The 16,407-nt window shown below is 29.8% G+C and overlaps 1 protein-coding gene across 1 annotated transcript in view; it reads right to left on the bottom strand.

Annotated features, from left to right (window-relative positions):
* LOC145759947 (transformation/transcription domain-associated protein-like) overlaps positions 1-16,395 on the bottom strand; it is a 28,155-nt gene extending 11,760 nt beyond the window's left edge. The window contains exons 1-45 of the mRNA XM_082573801.1: positions 16,257-16,395; positions 15,844-15,893; positions 15,654-15,764; positions 15,406-15,510; positions 15,207-15,290; positions 15,078-15,134; positions 14,767-14,898; positions 14,588-14,662; positions 14,241-14,426; positions 13,892-14,030; positions 13,611-13,756; positions 13,288-13,425; positions 12,909-13,079; positions 12,583-12,682; positions 12,249-12,484; positions 11,532-11,726; positions 11,187-11,324; positions 10,799-11,018; positions 10,421-10,587; positions 10,136-10,201; positions 9,774-9,989; positions 9,506-9,604; positions 8,969-9,134; positions 8,117-8,260; positions 7,678-7,833; positions 7,328-7,470; positions 6,967-7,089; positions 6,675-6,821; positions 6,044-6,268; positions 5,639-5,782; positions 5,311-5,495; positions 4,822-5,095; positions 4,377-4,553; positions 3,790-3,945; positions 3,497-3,611; positions 3,137-3,342; positions 2,670-2,863; positions 2,124-2,415; positions 1,869-2,054; positions 1,689-1,783; positions 1,553-1,620; positions 1,211-1,365; positions 844-999; positions 532-669; positions 155-389 (exon numbers count right to left, since the gene is read on the bottom strand). Coding sequence (XP_082429927.1) covers positions 155-389; positions 532-669; positions 844-999; positions 1,211-1,365; positions 1,553-1,620; positions 1,689-1,783; positions 1,869-2,054; positions 2,124-2,415; positions 2,670-2,863; positions 3,137-3,342; positions 3,497-3,611; positions 3,790-3,945; positions 4,377-4,553; positions 4,822-5,095; positions 5,311-5,495; positions 5,639-5,782; positions 6,044-6,268; positions 6,675-6,821; positions 6,967-7,089; positions 7,328-7,470; positions 7,678-7,833; positions 8,117-8,260; positions 8,969-9,134; positions 9,506-9,604; positions 9,774-9,989; positions 10,136-10,201; positions 10,421-10,587; positions 10,799-11,018; positions 11,187-11,324; positions 11,532-11,726; positions 12,249-12,484; positions 12,583-12,682; positions 12,909-13,079; positions 13,288-13,425; positions 13,611-13,756; positions 13,892-14,030; positions 14,241-14,426; positions 14,588-14,662; positions 14,767-14,898; positions 15,078-15,134; positions 15,207-15,290; positions 15,406-15,510; positions 15,654-15,764; positions 15,844-15,893; positions 16,257-16,341 — 6,796 coding nt within the window. The 5' untranslated portion in view covers positions 16,342-16,395. The remainder of the gene's footprint in view (positions 1-154; positions 390-531; positions 670-843; positions 1,000-1,210; positions 1,366-1,552; positions 1,621-1,688; positions 1,784-1,868; positions 2,055-2,123; positions 2,416-2,669; positions 2,864-3,136; positions 3,343-3,496; positions 3,612-3,789; positions 3,946-4,376; positions 4,554-4,821; positions 5,096-5,310; positions 5,496-5,638; positions 5,783-6,043; positions 6,269-6,674; positions 6,822-6,966; positions 7,090-7,327; positions 7,471-7,677; positions 7,834-8,116; positions 8,261-8,968; positions 9,135-9,505; positions 9,605-9,773; positions 9,990-10,135; positions 10,202-10,420; positions 10,588-10,798; positions 11,019-11,186; positions 11,325-11,531; positions 11,727-12,248; positions 12,485-12,582; positions 12,683-12,908; positions 13,080-13,287; positions 13,426-13,610; positions 13,757-13,891; positions 14,031-14,240; positions 14,427-14,587; positions 14,663-14,766; positions 14,899-15,077; positions 15,135-15,206; positions 15,291-15,405; positions 15,511-15,653; positions 15,765-15,843; positions 15,894-16,256) is intronic.
* Positions 16,396-16,407: the final 12 nt, after the last annotated feature.

Raw genomic sequence — 16,407 nt, 5'->3', positions numbered from 1 at the left:
CCCTTGCAAACTTCTTTTTAAGCAATATATATGCTTTGTACATGAGACATATATACCCATAAGATACGTATTTTTATTTATTTTAAGAAAGCTTCTAACAAGACATATAATTTAAATAAAATTTACTTCAAACAACATTTGTTTAAACACTTACTGTTAGGTGAGCTTCCTGATGTTTTTTCATACAAACTCAATCCTTCTGTTATTGTCTTAGCAACTGCCCCATATATAACATCCAATTCTCTCTCTGCCTTGCAAGCCATACCATTGATTGTCATAGTAACAGAATGGTTGGTTTCCATGGTGTTTGGGTCGTTGTTAAAAGAAGGTGAGATTGGAGGAAATATTCTGAAAAGACGAACAACCAAACTCTGAACAGCTTTGATGACCTAAAGGTTCATAAAAAAAAGTTTTTTTAAATAAAATTACAATATTTGATAGTAGATTTTATTTAGTAAGTGCAATTTTTGCTGTATTTACAAATAAAAAAAAGCCTTTTTATATTTTTTTAAATTACTTTAATTTGGTTACCTTCTTGTTTGAGCAATTCATGCAAGCAGCAACACCAAGTTGAAGTGGTTTTAAAATTGTGATAATATTGTCTTTTGAAACCAGAGATAATATCAATGTTAACAGCTCAAGTCCTGTGCATATATTTCCAATGTTGCCCTAAGTTAGTAAATGTGTAAAGTTAGAAAATGCATAAAAAACCTGCAATAATTTGACCTACAACTTCAGTACAACAACTCTATTACACTTATTGGTAAAATAATCTTAATTTAAACCTTGCAAAAATTTCATAAGATTTAAAGAAAATTGTTTATTTTTTTTTGTTCAACTTACCGGTTGAGATGACTCAACAGTTTGCAATAATTTATCAAGCCACAACAAATGAAGTTCAGTGCCCGGCCACATCTCAGGTTGGAGAGCTGTCTTCAGCAAACTAACACACCGTCGTGACAACGTTTCACCAGCTGATCCACCAATTGACTCATTCACCTAAAAGTTAATTTTTACTAAATATTAGAAAATGCAGTTAAAATATTTTATAAAGGTAAGATTAAGATCGTAATTCAATTTTGCATATATTTTTTGTAAGTAATTAAAATACAATTTCAAAAATACCTTTTTTTAAACATTTTCGTCATAAGCTTACTTGGAAAACAAAGAGATTATTTTTGTTATCAAAAATCTTTAAACTTGGACTTACCTGACAAGCCATTCTCAACAAGAAGTTAACGACAGTCACTGAATATTTTTTCTCAATTCCCACTACTCCAGGGTTGGTTATAGATTGAAATGAAGTTCCAACTGAACTGAAAGGTTCTAACTTTATTGAAGCCAATGGTTGAGACAGGGAAGTAGCTGCAAATTAAGATATAAGTAAAGTAAAAGTGTTAACTAACAAGCATTAAAAGGTAGTCAAAAAAAATAAACTTAGAGGCCTACAAAATTAAAGGTCATATTTTCAAAGTTTTTTTTATAGATATATGGACATTTTGTAATAAGGCTTTATTGTTACCCAGAATTATTTGCACAAAGTTTTATTTACCTTCTTTAGCTTCTTTGTTTCTTCTTATCTCCCACATAATTAAAACCTCTGCTACATCAACAGCCAATCTATGTAATAAATAAAACATAAGGTTACAATCCATGTATACACTCTATATAATATACTTGACATTCACCTTCCTTGCTCTATGTTAGTGTTTGGTGCAAATCCCAATCTCTGCATTGAAGCAACCATTTGTTGGATCAAACCACTGTTCACTGGGTAGTATACCTAAGTGTAAGAGACAGTGAAAAAGTTAACTTATGCTCTGTAAGTTAGTTTATATTGTTGGATTTTACTAAATATAAACCATTACCTTGTGGTGCCTAACAAGTAGTACAAGTACATGCATAAGTTGTGCAAGAGTGTGCCCTTCCTCCACGATTATCTTCTTTGTCCAATGTGTCAACATTTGGTTACCATCTTCCATTCTTGATGGCATGGCAGGGGTCAGCACATCAAGAGCCTGCCTCACTACACCACGTGCCTCCACTGCATGAGCCTGTCAAAAAAATAATATTTTAACCCGTAACATTTTGTAAAAATTAAACCTTTTTTTAAATATTATTACCTTTAAAAGTGAATAAAAAGTTTGCAAAACAATTCTTTTCCTTATCGCAAATCTTGCAATAATATGAGATAGAAGTAAATGGCCATGATATTTGCTGGCAGGGTCCACACAATTCCGTGGCAGGAGACATGGCCACGCAAATGTCATAATCCTTCTCAACTTGTTGCCATGTTTCTTGTTTGATTGGTCATGGATGTGAGGTGATGCACGCTCAACTAGAAGAGATAAGAATCGAAGAAGTTGAATTTGAACAGCATCGGGGGCAGCATATGGTTTGTCAGGGTCAATTACTCTACAAAACAAATACAAAATCCCATTATTTTCAGTTGAATTCTATTTGGTAACCGACTATAAAATTAGTGTTTTTAAGTTCATATGTTGATCTGTAAATTTTCTTATACAGGGATCCTAATATGGAGTTTGTAGGGGTATTATCACTGAATTTGCAAGAATAAAATTATTTAGTTTGCAAGGGTATTATTATTGAGTTAGCAAGATTATTATTATTAAACTAAGCCAATAAACCTTGAAAGTCAACAATATTACCTGTTAATAAAGACACTTATGCAGTCAGTAGGACTATCTGCTTCTGGGTTAGGTGGTCCTCCAATCAACTGTTCACTCTGGTTGTTATCGAATGCATGTTTAAAGATGGGGAACAAAATATTTTTAATGGCAAGCGCTTTTAAGTCTGACGGAAACTTGGGTTCATGGTAAATCTCAACAAACTTGAAGAATATCTGAAAAGAAAATGTTGTAAAGGTTAATTTGATTTATATACATATATTTATTTATACACATAACTATAATCTATAGAATGTATGTCCAATGCAAATAAATTAAACAGTTAATTGTGGTGCATGGTAAATTATTGCTGGCAAATATTAGTTGAGAGTTGCAACCATATTACAACAATTTAAATGTTGATGGTAGACTAGTTCTAATAAAGTTGTAATTCTATAACAGACATAAGTAATATCAATTAAAGAGTAACAAAAAAATAAAACTTTTACCGCTCTTTTCTGTTGGATTTTGTATTTTTCTGGTACATGCTCCTCAAACCAAGCAGTTAAGAACTGAAAATCTGCCATCGTACGAGATGAAAAAGCTCGTAAAAGTTGAAATTGGAGTCCTACTTCGTTAGGGTTGCTTGAAGCATATTTCAGTAAACATTTACATAAAAGTCTCGCTTCATCAAAATGTATACACAGACTTGTTTCTACAAAAACAAGATATTTTAGTAAGGTAAACATAGTATTGATTCTTTTCGCTAAAAATTTAAGATTTCATAAAAATCTTAAAACAATAGATGTCCCAAAATGTTATAATATTGAATTTTTCTTAGACACTTGTATTTTATGTATTGTTCGAACCTTTTCCATGTCTCTGATGAAACTCAGGACTTGTCCAAATTTCATGGAGTTTTGATACAAGTTGCATGTTTTGTGACAAAAATGAAGAATCGTGCTTTGCCAGTAACCAAGATATCTAAAGGACAAAAAACATAAATCTTTATCAACGGTACAATATTCTTAAATACAAAAAATTAAATCTAAAAATAAAATAAATTGTAACAAAATAAAAAAGTGTTTAATGGAGAAAAATCAATTTGTTTAACAGATATAAAATTCAAATTTGATCTTGTTAGTTTATAAATTTTTTTTACCAGTATTCCAAGATATTGTAACTCAGCAAACTGAGGGTTGGTGTTAAGATCAATTACTCTATGAGAAAAACATAAGTTGAGAAGACGATTCGTTTTCCTTGCCATTTTCTCTCTAAATATTTTTCCATCAGCATCATCTCTCTTTAGGAATGCAATCTGATTAAAGCAGAAAAAGAAAGATATATAAAATTGTTAAATGTTTTAGGGTAAAGATGGAAATTTTTTAATATACTCATTAAATTCAGATCAATTTTAACTCAAATTCTGATTTCTTTTAACTTGAGTTCGAATTGACATTAACTCAGGTCTTGATCGACTTTAACTCAAGTTTAGATTAACTTTGACCCAAGTTCAGATCAACTTTAACTTGAGTTAGGATCAACTTTAACTCGGGTTTAGATCAACTTTAACTTAAGTTCAAATTGACTTTAACTCGAGTTCACAATAACTTTGACTCGAGTTTAAATCAACTTTAACCAAAGTATGAATCACCCTTATCTCGGTAATGAATCAACTTCTCGAGTTAAAATCAACTTGCAACTGCTTTAATAAAACTCCTTAACACAATTAACTAATATTTATCTTACCAGCATTCTGTTCCAATGCCTGTCACTTGCTCTTAACTCATGCAAGAAAATATTAAGAGCAGCATCAGGATGCCGGGTCAGGAAACAAAGTAAAGGTTTTCTTAGTGGGCTTCCTACTTCAAGCAATAAACTTGCCTCTGTTTTTACCACAAGAGCTATAAGAGGGTCAAGAAGAGTCTGAAAAATATTTTTTTGTGTCGATAAGAGGGTTCAGAGGGGCCAGAAAATAGTTTTTGTATCAATTTTTTTTATAATATTTAGTGATAAAATAAAGTCAAGATTTTTTTAACAAATTTGGGCAATATTTATAAAAACAATATGTCAACATGTTAAAAAAAGATACAAAAAACAATAATTTAATTTAAAAACCTTAAAAATATATATATCTAAGTTTTAAAAAGTTATTTTTACCAAATTTATGGCATACTAAATGTAATCACCTAACCTGTGGGGCAAGTGGTATAAGATGAAAAATTTCTAGAATAGCGGCACACAGATCCAACTCTCTGCTAACATCAGCTTTTAATTCTTGTGATTGAGCTGAGTTTGTGGCTTGACCAGCAGGTAATGTAGTTTGTAATGTTACTTGTTTGTGTATCGCAGTCTCCAACCACTTGTTTAAATGAGCGAATAGTTGCTCACAGAGTTTTTCATTGAAAGTATTGGGGAATAATCGAGACAATGCAGCAAGATGACGAACAACTGTGATTGTTAAGTTCCTAAAAATATAAAAACGATGTCATTTTTTGTACTTTAAATATTAATAAAATTATGTAGAAATAGATTCACAAAATCAATACAATTATTAAAATCTTAAAGTTAATGTCACATTTTTCATTTTACATTACCTGTTAAATAGTTAAACTGTAAAACAAATTAATGATGTTGTATTGTTTTAACTAACAAACAATTTTCACAACTGAAATTACATTACCTGTAATCCCCCATCTTCAGTAAAGTAGGCCTCATAGCATTATGTACAACATCAGTTTCAATCGGTTTTCCATCCGATTCTGTTCCTTTAAGAAACTGTCTGATACACTCTTCTGCACATTTCATTAATTCTTGGCTATCTGAGCCCAGTTGCTTGAACAAAACATTGATAATCTTCTCTTTCACCTAAAAATCAAGAAAATGTAAAATTAACAAGTGATATACAAAAACCTATTGGGTATGAGTTTAAATCACTTTTGTTTTGATAGGATATCTAATTTAACAACTTTATTTTAAAACTTTATATAAAAAAACATAAAAACAAATACCTGAGATATGTAATATAGAACTGACAAAGCTTTCATGGCACTAATTCTGAGTGGAATAAGACTTGTGACATTCTTGTAACATGCCAACTTCTTTAAGGTGGCGTCATCAACTTCACATATGTTAAACAACTCAGTGAAAAACACCTAAAAAAGAATCATAAACAAATAACAACAAGTTAAGATCCTACCTATAAATATGTGTTAAAAATGAATCTTTAAAAGTACCTACATAACGCTATTAAAAAGCTAAGATTCTAAAAATTAGTTTAAATGTGGGGTAAAACTTTTGCTTTACTTTAAATTGGTATTACCTGGACCTTTAAGTAAAATAAATATTTTTTAGGTTTTTTATAATCAATTTCCTTTGTTACATAAAATCAATTGAAATCAGAGAGAGTTTCTCACCTTGTGTTCTTTAATCGAAAGATCCAGAGTAAACAACCTCGGTTGTAGGGAATTACAAAAAGTGTTTCCGTCCATCAAACCAATCTGTGTGTTAACAGGTTGGTGGCGCAAGAGATGCTTCCTTGGAGGAATCATGTCGGCTAACACATCCCGATGAGGAGCCATTATGTCAGTTACACTTTCATGTCCGGAAGTTTTAGTTAGAATACGGAGTGAACTCACAGCCTAAAAGTTGGATTTCATAAAAGTAAAAAGGAAAAACTAACTTGCAACAATTTATTAAAAATAATATTAAACACTAAAAACTCATTTTTTTTGGCAAATTTAAAGCTAATTTTATTAAAATAAAGCAGATGCAATCAAAATGGCAAGCAGAGTGGTGTAGTAGATAAACACTTGACTTCACTACATCAGGTTCTTTGTTCGAATCCCACTGCTTTCATGTTGTTGCACAGTTAGGTTTAAACTCTTGCTGAGTCAAAACTCAATCAGCAGCTTGATTATCAAGCAATTATAATCTATAAAATTCCAAACTGTCATAGGCAACTTAAGACTGATTCAAGTTAATTAATGTTACTCTATGTTTAGGTCGTACCAACATCAAGGATAAATAAATTCAAAAATAATTTACCTGTTCTCTTACTAACTCATTAGGTGAAGTAACTTCTCTTACAAGTTCATGCATGATCCGATTGAAAGAGTTTTTCTGAATAAGAATTGCTTCTTCATTTTCAGCCAACTCACCAGTTAAAGGAGAAGCACATTTAATCAATAATTCCTAAATAAATTAAAGTATTTAGTTTAACATTTTAACAGTATTTAAAATATTTGAGTAATTTTTATAAAGTCTTATGAATACAGTTGGTTCCCCTATAGGTTTAAAAAACACATTACATTTACAGTTTTGGTTTAATTTTTAATACCTTCAATATTTCTTTAGCCAGGTCTACAGCTCCACTAGATACTTCATTAGTGAGATCCATCATCACAAAAAATAAAGCTCTTAGAAAAGTATATTGTTGTTCCAACACCCATTTCATTGGCATCTTAAAAAAAATTTAATCTAGTTTATTATTATTTTCTTCAGAACTTTTACTAACTGACATTTATTATAAATTTAACACACCAAAAATATAATTCTGAATAAACTTACAACTTTGATTTTGACTTACAAATTAAACTTAATTATCGTATAACCTTAAACTTTTATTATCTTAAAGTTAAAACTAATTGTACATTGTTTAATACACAACATAAACACAAATTTTTCTTGGTTAAACTTACGAGCTCCATGAGGTATTTGATTGCACAACAACCTCCATATTTGGCATACCAAGCTCTATCATAACAACATGAACACATCTTCTCAACTATGTAGGAAAATAAAGGAAGATTTGCTGCTCTTTCTGGTGTGCCTAACACAGTAGCTGTAATGAAAGCAAACATTTAGCATATTGAAAAACTTTATATTTTGGTTAACTTTTATGTGAACAAATTGTTTTTAATGGATTTTGTTGGTAACTCTACATAAATAAATAAATTCACAAGCTTACATATGGCTATACACATTTCAAAACAGATCAGTAAACTAAAATTCTAATTTAATAAAGAAAAACTTTAATTTAAATAACTACCTCCAACTTTGACCATTAGCTGAAGAGCAATCTTCCCAATCTTGCATAATTCCTTCTCCTCATATGCCATGCACTCTGCAATTGCATCCACAACCACCAGAGGATCCATCCAAGATCGAAGTCCTCCACTAATGTCCACTCCTGGACGGTATCCTCCTACAAAGCAGAGGAGATTTATGTTTTACTTTGAAAATTAAATATATCAACAGTTCTTTAAGAGAAATTTTTTTTTAAAAGTAATTTCCACAAAACTCTATATTACAAGACTCTATATGGTTATATAATACAATAACTTTAATCATTCAAAGATGCAAACCCTATAACATTAAATAACCATAGTCTAAAGAAGTTATATAAACTTGTAGCTGCAACATCAATGCTATAGAAATACATTAATTTTTTTTTCATTTTGAAATGCACAAATTTACTCCTAACTTACCCAGTAATCCATGTCTTTTAAACAACCTTGTTGTAGTGGGAAAAGGTCCAGCTTGTTGTGAAATGGCAACCAGGGTATAATGTCTGACAATGTGAGCCACGAATGGTAAAGCTACTTTTCTTAAATCCTTTATTACTGCGCACACTAAAAAGATATTTTTGTAATCAATAAACCGGTAATTTTCAAATGCAAATTTAACTTTAAACTGTCTGTATATTAACAAGTAAAATTAAGATATCAAAAACTAATGTATATATAATGAACTACACTTAACATATAATAAAGTAGCAAAAGTAACAACATTGCAGACCAATTGCTTTTTTATACTATATTATACACACACCCATTTTACAACAACCAATCAGAAGCAAGTATTAGGTTTGCTATACCAGTTTAAGCCTTAAGTCAATAGGTTGAAGTGTATAAACAATGGGCATGTCTTTAAGCCGGTTGGACATATAAATAGAATATGAACATTGGACTGTATATAGTAGGTTACCACAGGTTATTTTTAAGTAAAAAAAGGTCAATTAATTATTAATTTTTAACAAAAATTTGGAAAAATAGAGAATTTTAAAAGATATTTAATTAAAATGGTAACAAATTAAAATAAAAAAACTTTTTACAAAATGAAAAATATCTACATATTACAGAGCTTTACAAATGATATAAATATAGATGCATGTTTAAGATAAAATAAACTGCTATTTGTGGTGCTTGAGCTTCAGACTTTGAGCAAATATTTATTGTCACCATATTATGACAAGGATTCAATAACAATGGATCGAATAAAAAAATATGCAACCTGTAGAGTGAGTATTAAACTAGTTTACCCAATAAACAAAAACTTACTAAAAGCTCCAGTTAAAGCTTGTTTAAATGCATCTCTTGTTACATTATCCTGGCACAAATATAAGCTGGAAGCTGGTATTCGAGGGAAAGTACCAGAACTGAAAGTAGGATGCTGGATGAGTTGTGGGAAGTTTTCGTTTGCATCTTGACTGTTCATCATTCCAACCTTAATTAAAATTATATTTAAAGTTTAAATAAAAATTTATTAAGAGGTTAGGTTACTTGACATAACATAATTAATATACAATGATTGCTATTGCTTTAAACACAGCCCTACAGCGCCTATAACACACTTATATGATCGAGATTTTAATTGTCAAGATATAGTCACAACTCTTAACTTATACATATGTACAAATATTGTTTCTTAAGTTCTATTATAATTAGATTGTCCATATCCCAATCATAAAGACTGATAAATAAGTTAAATTTAAATCTGTTGTTAAAACAACTAATAAAAAAAGTTCCCACTCCAAAAAAAAAACAATAGTTAAACAAAGATTAATTTATTTAATATTAAAACTGTTAAACACTTACCAAAAAGCATTTAATAACTTCAAAAGATTGCCATCTGTAGTAAGGCTCAGTACTTGGACTCTTTAAACATTTCAAGGCACTTGATATAATCTCTTGTACCTGATATAAACACAAAATATTGAGATGTTTACCATAAACAATAAACTTATACAAAGGCACTTTTACTTGGCAAGATCCTTTTGATAAATTACTCTAAAGAATTAACTTTGTATGAACAAAAATTTACATTAACATTTTTTAGTAATTAAATTTGATGACAAGAACTTACCGGTAGATGAATTGGCATTTTACAATCAGTGAATTGCATTTTCAAGCAAGGTCCGATAGAGTTTGAATCATCATAAGCTAATCTTTGAGCTTCCTTTAACATCTTTCTATTAGATCCACCAAACTTTCCTAACACTCTGAAAGCAACGTGAGCAATATCATCCGAAGTGTTTCGTAATGTCCTCCATAAAGCTTGCATTAATTCTGCTCTGACAGGCTGAAATACAAACAATGTATAAATAGTAAACAGTTTTAATTAGACAACTGAACATATTTTACCCAAATTCTACAAACTAAAATGTGAATGTTAATCTATCAATGGTTTATAAATGTAGTTGAAGAATTAAAAGTTAATCCACACACCTGAATATGGTCGTATAAAAAGTCAGGTTGTAAGTTATCAACACAAAGTTCCAATGTACGCAAACCCTGCAAAAATAAATCATTACAATTGTCCATTTGGTAATATTAAAACATGAAAACTACTTCTTCCAATACCATCAATTATTTTAAAAACTTTTTTTTATATTAAAAAGCAAGGGGACATTCCAATAAAGATCTTTAAATAAATTTTGTTACAACGATATTAAAAAAGTTAAAATTCCGGCCCATGTAACAAACTAGCACATTTAAAAAGTTAATTCTTACTTGTGTTATGAGAGTTTGTGAGCCATTAAGGGCAGATACAAGAGGATCCATCAGCATTGGGAGGTAAGGTAAAAGTGAGCTTAATCTAACAGGAACAGTCAAACATAACTCCACGAACAAATCCTTCATGTGCTGCTTATGTAAACCACTTTGTAGACTGTTTAGACCTAAAATAATAAAAAAAAATTAGGATAAAAATGGACATAATCAAAAAAATTACTAGAAATGTGTACATTGAAAGAATTACTGGCAATAACAGGAGAAAATGACGTTAAATTAGGCAATTTTCTTCACTTAAACAATACTTAAATAAATCAATTCAAGGCCTAAAGTTACAACAACTGCTTTTTTTTATATTACAATGTCAGAATGAGTTACCTAGCAACAGATTAGGAAGTAAAGGTAGAAACTCTTGGTAAAGAGAGTCATGACTCCCGCCTCCAATAGAACGGAACAAGGCTCTTAACAGAAGAAAGTAATTGTAAGGGTCATGAGCGGTGTTGGCGAGTGACATCGACTTGGTCACAATTGTGTGAAGATGAGGCTTCAACATTTGTTCGTTCTCGTTTGCAAATAATGAAACAGAACCAAATACGAGCTTAAAAAAGAAATGGGTTAATTTTAATGGAAATTACTGTTACGATGAAGTGTTACTGTATCAATTTGTATGCAATATAAAATAGGTACAAAAAACTCATTTTTTATTTAAAATTATTTCGTAAATACTTTAAATAAATTACAGCTTGGGCATAATAATAAAATGAACCTTGAATAGTTTAAGATATAGGTTTGATTTTTCTCCAGGATTCCCCATTTCTTCCAATCTTTCAAGTAGAAATTCAACCAATATAGTGGCAAATGTTGCTGATGTGTGGGGACTTGCTAGGAAAGAGTTTGCCACAATCTTAAAAACAAAAAAGGTAACAAGATTTAAATTATAAGATTTTATTAAAAAATAATTAAGGCATTGAATTAACGCATAAAAAACGTTTATTCTAAACAACACTAAAAAATAAATGGCAAAAAATAAACATAAGTAACTCAAGACTAGACTTTAGTATAGTCTGGTGAGTTAACTTTTTTGCAAAACAAAACTAAATTATAATTTCACCTGTAGTGCATAGTTATTGTAGATTCGATCAACCACATAAGTAATTGTTGCTGAGAAAATTTCACGAAATGTTAGTGGGCTCATCATCGTAAATACTCCGGCAAAATGCTCCAAAACTTCCTTTTCCTCCTTTAATCGCATCGTCGGACAATTCGACAATCTCACAGTTGTCTGACCATTTGGTCCAACGTTTATCTACACAAAAAATAACATTATGTGTGTTTATCTACACAAAAAATAACATTATGTGTGTTTATCTACACAAAAAATAACATTATGTGTGTTTATCTACACAAAAAATAACATTATGTGTGTTTATCTACACAAAAAATAACATTATGTGTGTTTATCTACACAAAAAATAACATTATGTGTGTTTATCTACACAAAAAATAACATTATGTGTGTTTATCTACACAAAAAATAACATTATGTGTGTTTATCTACACAAAAAATAACATTATGTGTGTTTATCTACACAAAAAATAACATTATGTGTGTTTATATAAAAAATATATTGCCAAATAGATTTTACCCTAAATTTAACTATGTTTAGAAACAATATTTTTTTACAGATTAATAACAAAACAACACTATTTAATTTTCTAAACAGTAAAAGGCAACTTAAGACTGGGTCAGAGTACCTAAAGTAACTTTATGTTTAGGTAGTAAAGTCAACCTGATTACAATGAAGATAAATATTTTTATATAACTTACCTGGTATATATCAAGTGCTTTTAATGCATATTTCACTAATTTCACAAACAGTGAAGTTTCCTCTGGTAGAAACTGTTTGTTAGCCTGAGTGGGAGTGGTTCCCCCATTTGCATCCTTTATAACAGGCCCCTTGCATGACCCAGCACCCCATGTTATGGTTTTAACCCCACAGACAAGGGTTTTAACCAGACCTCTGCAGTCGGCAACAGAAATTGTAGCTGCTGATTTGCCATCAGCTGAAAAAAAATTTAAGCTCATAAGTATATTACAACTAATTTAAATGTATTTAATAAGTTAGCCTATTTAAATATCACTTAGACATTTGTAAACCCACCCTGCTTGTTGTCTTTATCAAAATCCATAAGTTTAGAACCACCAGCTGGTGTAGAAGGTGTTGTCGCTGGCTGGAATGTTCCGGTTGAAACTGGTTGGGACTGAAATATAGCAGTCAAATATTTACAATAAGGACAAATTTGTTTACCATTGCCAAGAGAATTTTTTACCTAACTCTTGTCATGTAGAAACGTATATAAAAATATATAATAAAAAAGACAAAAAAAAGGAACTTAAAATAAAATTAATCCACCTTTTAGTAATTTTTTTGTCGGATAATAGACTAAAGGTCAATATACACAAAATAGTGAAATTACTTTACTATACCTGTGAGGCATCTCCTTGGCCAGCAGAAGAACCACTTGTAGTGGTAGTTGTATTATTTTCACTTTGTTGTTTACATTTTGTAAACAGAGCTGGCAAAACATGTTTTGTTGTGGTTCGAAATTTTAGGACAAAGACTTCAAGCATGCACATAAGAATTTCTCGTCCTTTTTGCTATAAATATAAGTTTTATTTAGTACAATTAAAAAACATACAAAAGCTTCTTTAAAAAATAAAAGTGCTATGTTTAAAATAAATGTTAGTGCTATTAAAATACAACTTCTAACAACACAACTTTAGTAAACTTTTTGTTATGTTTTACTATTGAAAATATGTTTATTAGATATGTTTATTCAATAAAAATTACTAATAGAAATCTTACTGGTTGTTTCTCATATTCACTTTTCTTAGTAATACTTTCAACAAGATTGAGTAACAATTTACACGATATTGTTTGAAAGGAACTCGGTAGAGAATTGTCGTGAACATTTTTGGCAAACAAGTGAACAGCTGAAGAAAGCTAAAAACACAAATCATTAAATAGTAAGAAACAAGACAAAACTAGAAGTAGAATTATTGTTAAAAGTTAAAAGTCAGTATTGAAAAGCTAGAATTGGTAAAAAAATAAAAAAACTGAATAAGAACTTAATTATTATGACAATATCTACATAATTGTACAAACTTTTAAGTTAAACAAACACTTACCTGAGCTAGAGAAAGTTGCCCTCTGACATGGTGAGTCAGATCAACCAATGTCCCATAAGCCAAAGTCCTTAAAGTTTCCTTTGCTGACCAACCAGTTCCAATCAAAATATCTTCGTTTAAAAGTCTGTCCATGTGAGGAACAAATCCTAAAAAAAACGATTTAAAATTAAAAAAAAAAATAATTGCATAAATACTACTTAGTTAATTTGCTATAAATTATAATAAAAAACACTTAACATTGGCAGATTTATTTTATTGTTTGCAATTTATTTTCCACTTACTTGATTTTAGATCTGTAGCTAAGATGTGCCTAACAGCAATAAGTAATTCCTTGCGTAATGAAGCCACCTCTGGTGTGCAGTTTGCTAACAACTGCAACATTGCTTGAACCATCTCATTGGAATATTGAATGATGCTATCCTAAAAATGAGTTATAAATGTTGTCAATTTTTATTTTTATGAGACCAAAACATAAAGTAATATCAGTTACCCTAACCCAGTCTCAAGTTGCCTTTGTATAGAGATCAAACCAAGGACTTCATGTAGTGAAGCCAACTATTCTAAATACTACAGAAGATTTTATTTTAAAAACCCATTACATAAAAAATATAGATAAATTAATACGCTTACATGGTATAAACGAACAAAAAAGGCCACAAATGATAAAGTTTTGACTTGAGCTGCCATGAAGTCAACAAACAACTCAGTATTAAAATTTGGTCTTTCTCTAGCAGCCTGGGAGGGTTGAAGTGGTAGGGTTTTCATAATAAGGGGAATAAACTCAGCAACAACATTCTGGGTTTCAGATTTGTTCAGCTTAAATATAAAGTAATATATAATTTAAAGTAATATTTATATATACATTTAAAAAATGTTTGTTGAATTTTAAAACACTAAGTATAACTAAAAAAATAAATATAGCATTCTCAAAACAAATAAAAACCCTTTAAAACTGTGACAGATTATCAAACAGTTACCTGGTACATTAGAACCACTGTAATAGGAATTTCCTGCAGAACTTTCATTGAGTTCAGTGCTTTTGGTATAACAGTCTTAAATGAAGAAAAACAAGAATTAAAACAGCTTAATATTGCAAAAAATATTGTAAAAACATTAACAGTTTTTTTGTTTTAAACAGATAATTATATATATTTACAGCAGTTTTCCCAGCAGCGGGATTCACACCACCAGGCATTCCAGCTCTGTAAGTAACTTGAGTAATCGTCCCAATTCTCTGTGGATCTGGTAAGATCCCATCCTGCATAACTGGGTTCTCAAATAACCAGATCTAAAAACATTACAAGACAAATATTAACCTGTAAGTAAACATAAAAACTAGCAAGTTAGAAATTTACCATAATACCAAACTAATAAACAAGTAACAGACAATATGCTAAACATAATTTAAATATAAAGTCCCACTTTAAGTTACAAACTACTTCAGGTGTTAAGGTATATTAAATTTACCATGTTTTGAGGCAATTCTGCATAAATTCTTTTCACCAAAGCCAAAAAATGTTGAATCTGAAATCAAGAATTTGTGTTAAAAAGAATTTATATAATTGCAAAAAAAATGCAAAATAATTTGTATTTCACCTCTGCAGCCATTTGTGGACGAAATTGTTTGTGAAGTTCGATTATAATTTTGATGCAAACTTGCACATTTTCCTCATTGTCAACCTTGTAAGAAACAGAAAAATATTTAACAGATTTTATACCCCAATATAAAGTTCAAAAGCGTTAAGTTAATAAACTAAATATTTTATGGGTTTTATAAAGTTGTAGTTTGACTTACTTCCAAAAGTCGAAAACAAAGATTAAGAATATTCTTGACATGTAGTTTTAGGTGGTTGTTAGTTGGAATACGATGCAAAATATCCAACACAAGTTTTCGTAATTGCTAAATTAAATAAATTAGTGTTAAACGTACAAACCAAGTACCAATTGATAATAACACAAACCTTAAAATGTGACACAAATATAAGTTAATAAATGTCCTAATACATAAACAAATTTTAAGTGAAATAATTTATTAAATTAAACCTGGCTTGAGTTTTCAGATAAGAACTGAGGTTCCCCTTCTTGTAGAAGTTTTATAAAAGTTGGAACGCAAGTGTTCAGAAATTCTGGGTACTTTGAACACTGTGCAATGTCCTACATAACATATATATGGTTAATGAAAAGCATTAAACTATGTATTAGTCTTTTAAAAAGTTTTTGTATAATTGTTTGCCTCAAAATGTTCACTGATTTCTTGAGCAGCTTTTAATTTGTTTTCTTCTTCTAAAATAAAACATTTTTAACTTTTAGGTTATCTATTAATAAAAAGAAAAAAAAAGAAATGTAGAAAATAAAAGAATACGCACAATTAAGGTTTTAACTAAATACAACAAATAAAGAAATTATATACAAGTTTTTTTTTATTAAACAAATTCTGACTATTTATAGAGATTAATGTTTATAACAGCTTTTTATTGCTGTAGGTTTCTACTAAAATTTTCATCAGCCACATGTGGTTACAACTCTTATTATGTTTTGTGACAAAGGCTTTAACCTCATATTCAAATAAATATCAGTTATTACAAGTCCCAAATATCACTAAATATTTATTATACAACTACTAATATCATTTAAATATAAACTCACGTGTTGAAGATCCATTCAATAATGAAATATAAGATAAATATTTATGAATATCTTGATTCAAATCACCGGCAGTGGCTTTCAACATTTTGTAACTATTTTAAATCGTTATAACATGATTATATAGCTTTACACTTATGCTAAACATGAAGAT

Source organism: Corella eumyota, chromosome 7 (assembly GCF_963082875.1).
Source record: "Corella eumyota chromosome 7, kaCorEumy4.1, whole genome shotgun sequence".
NCBI lineage: Eukaryota > Metazoa > Chordata > Ascidiacea > Phlebobranchia > Corellidae > Corella > Corella eumyota.
Note: the sequence above shows the minus strand (reverse complement) of the source record. Positions and strands in the feature narration are given on the sequence as shown.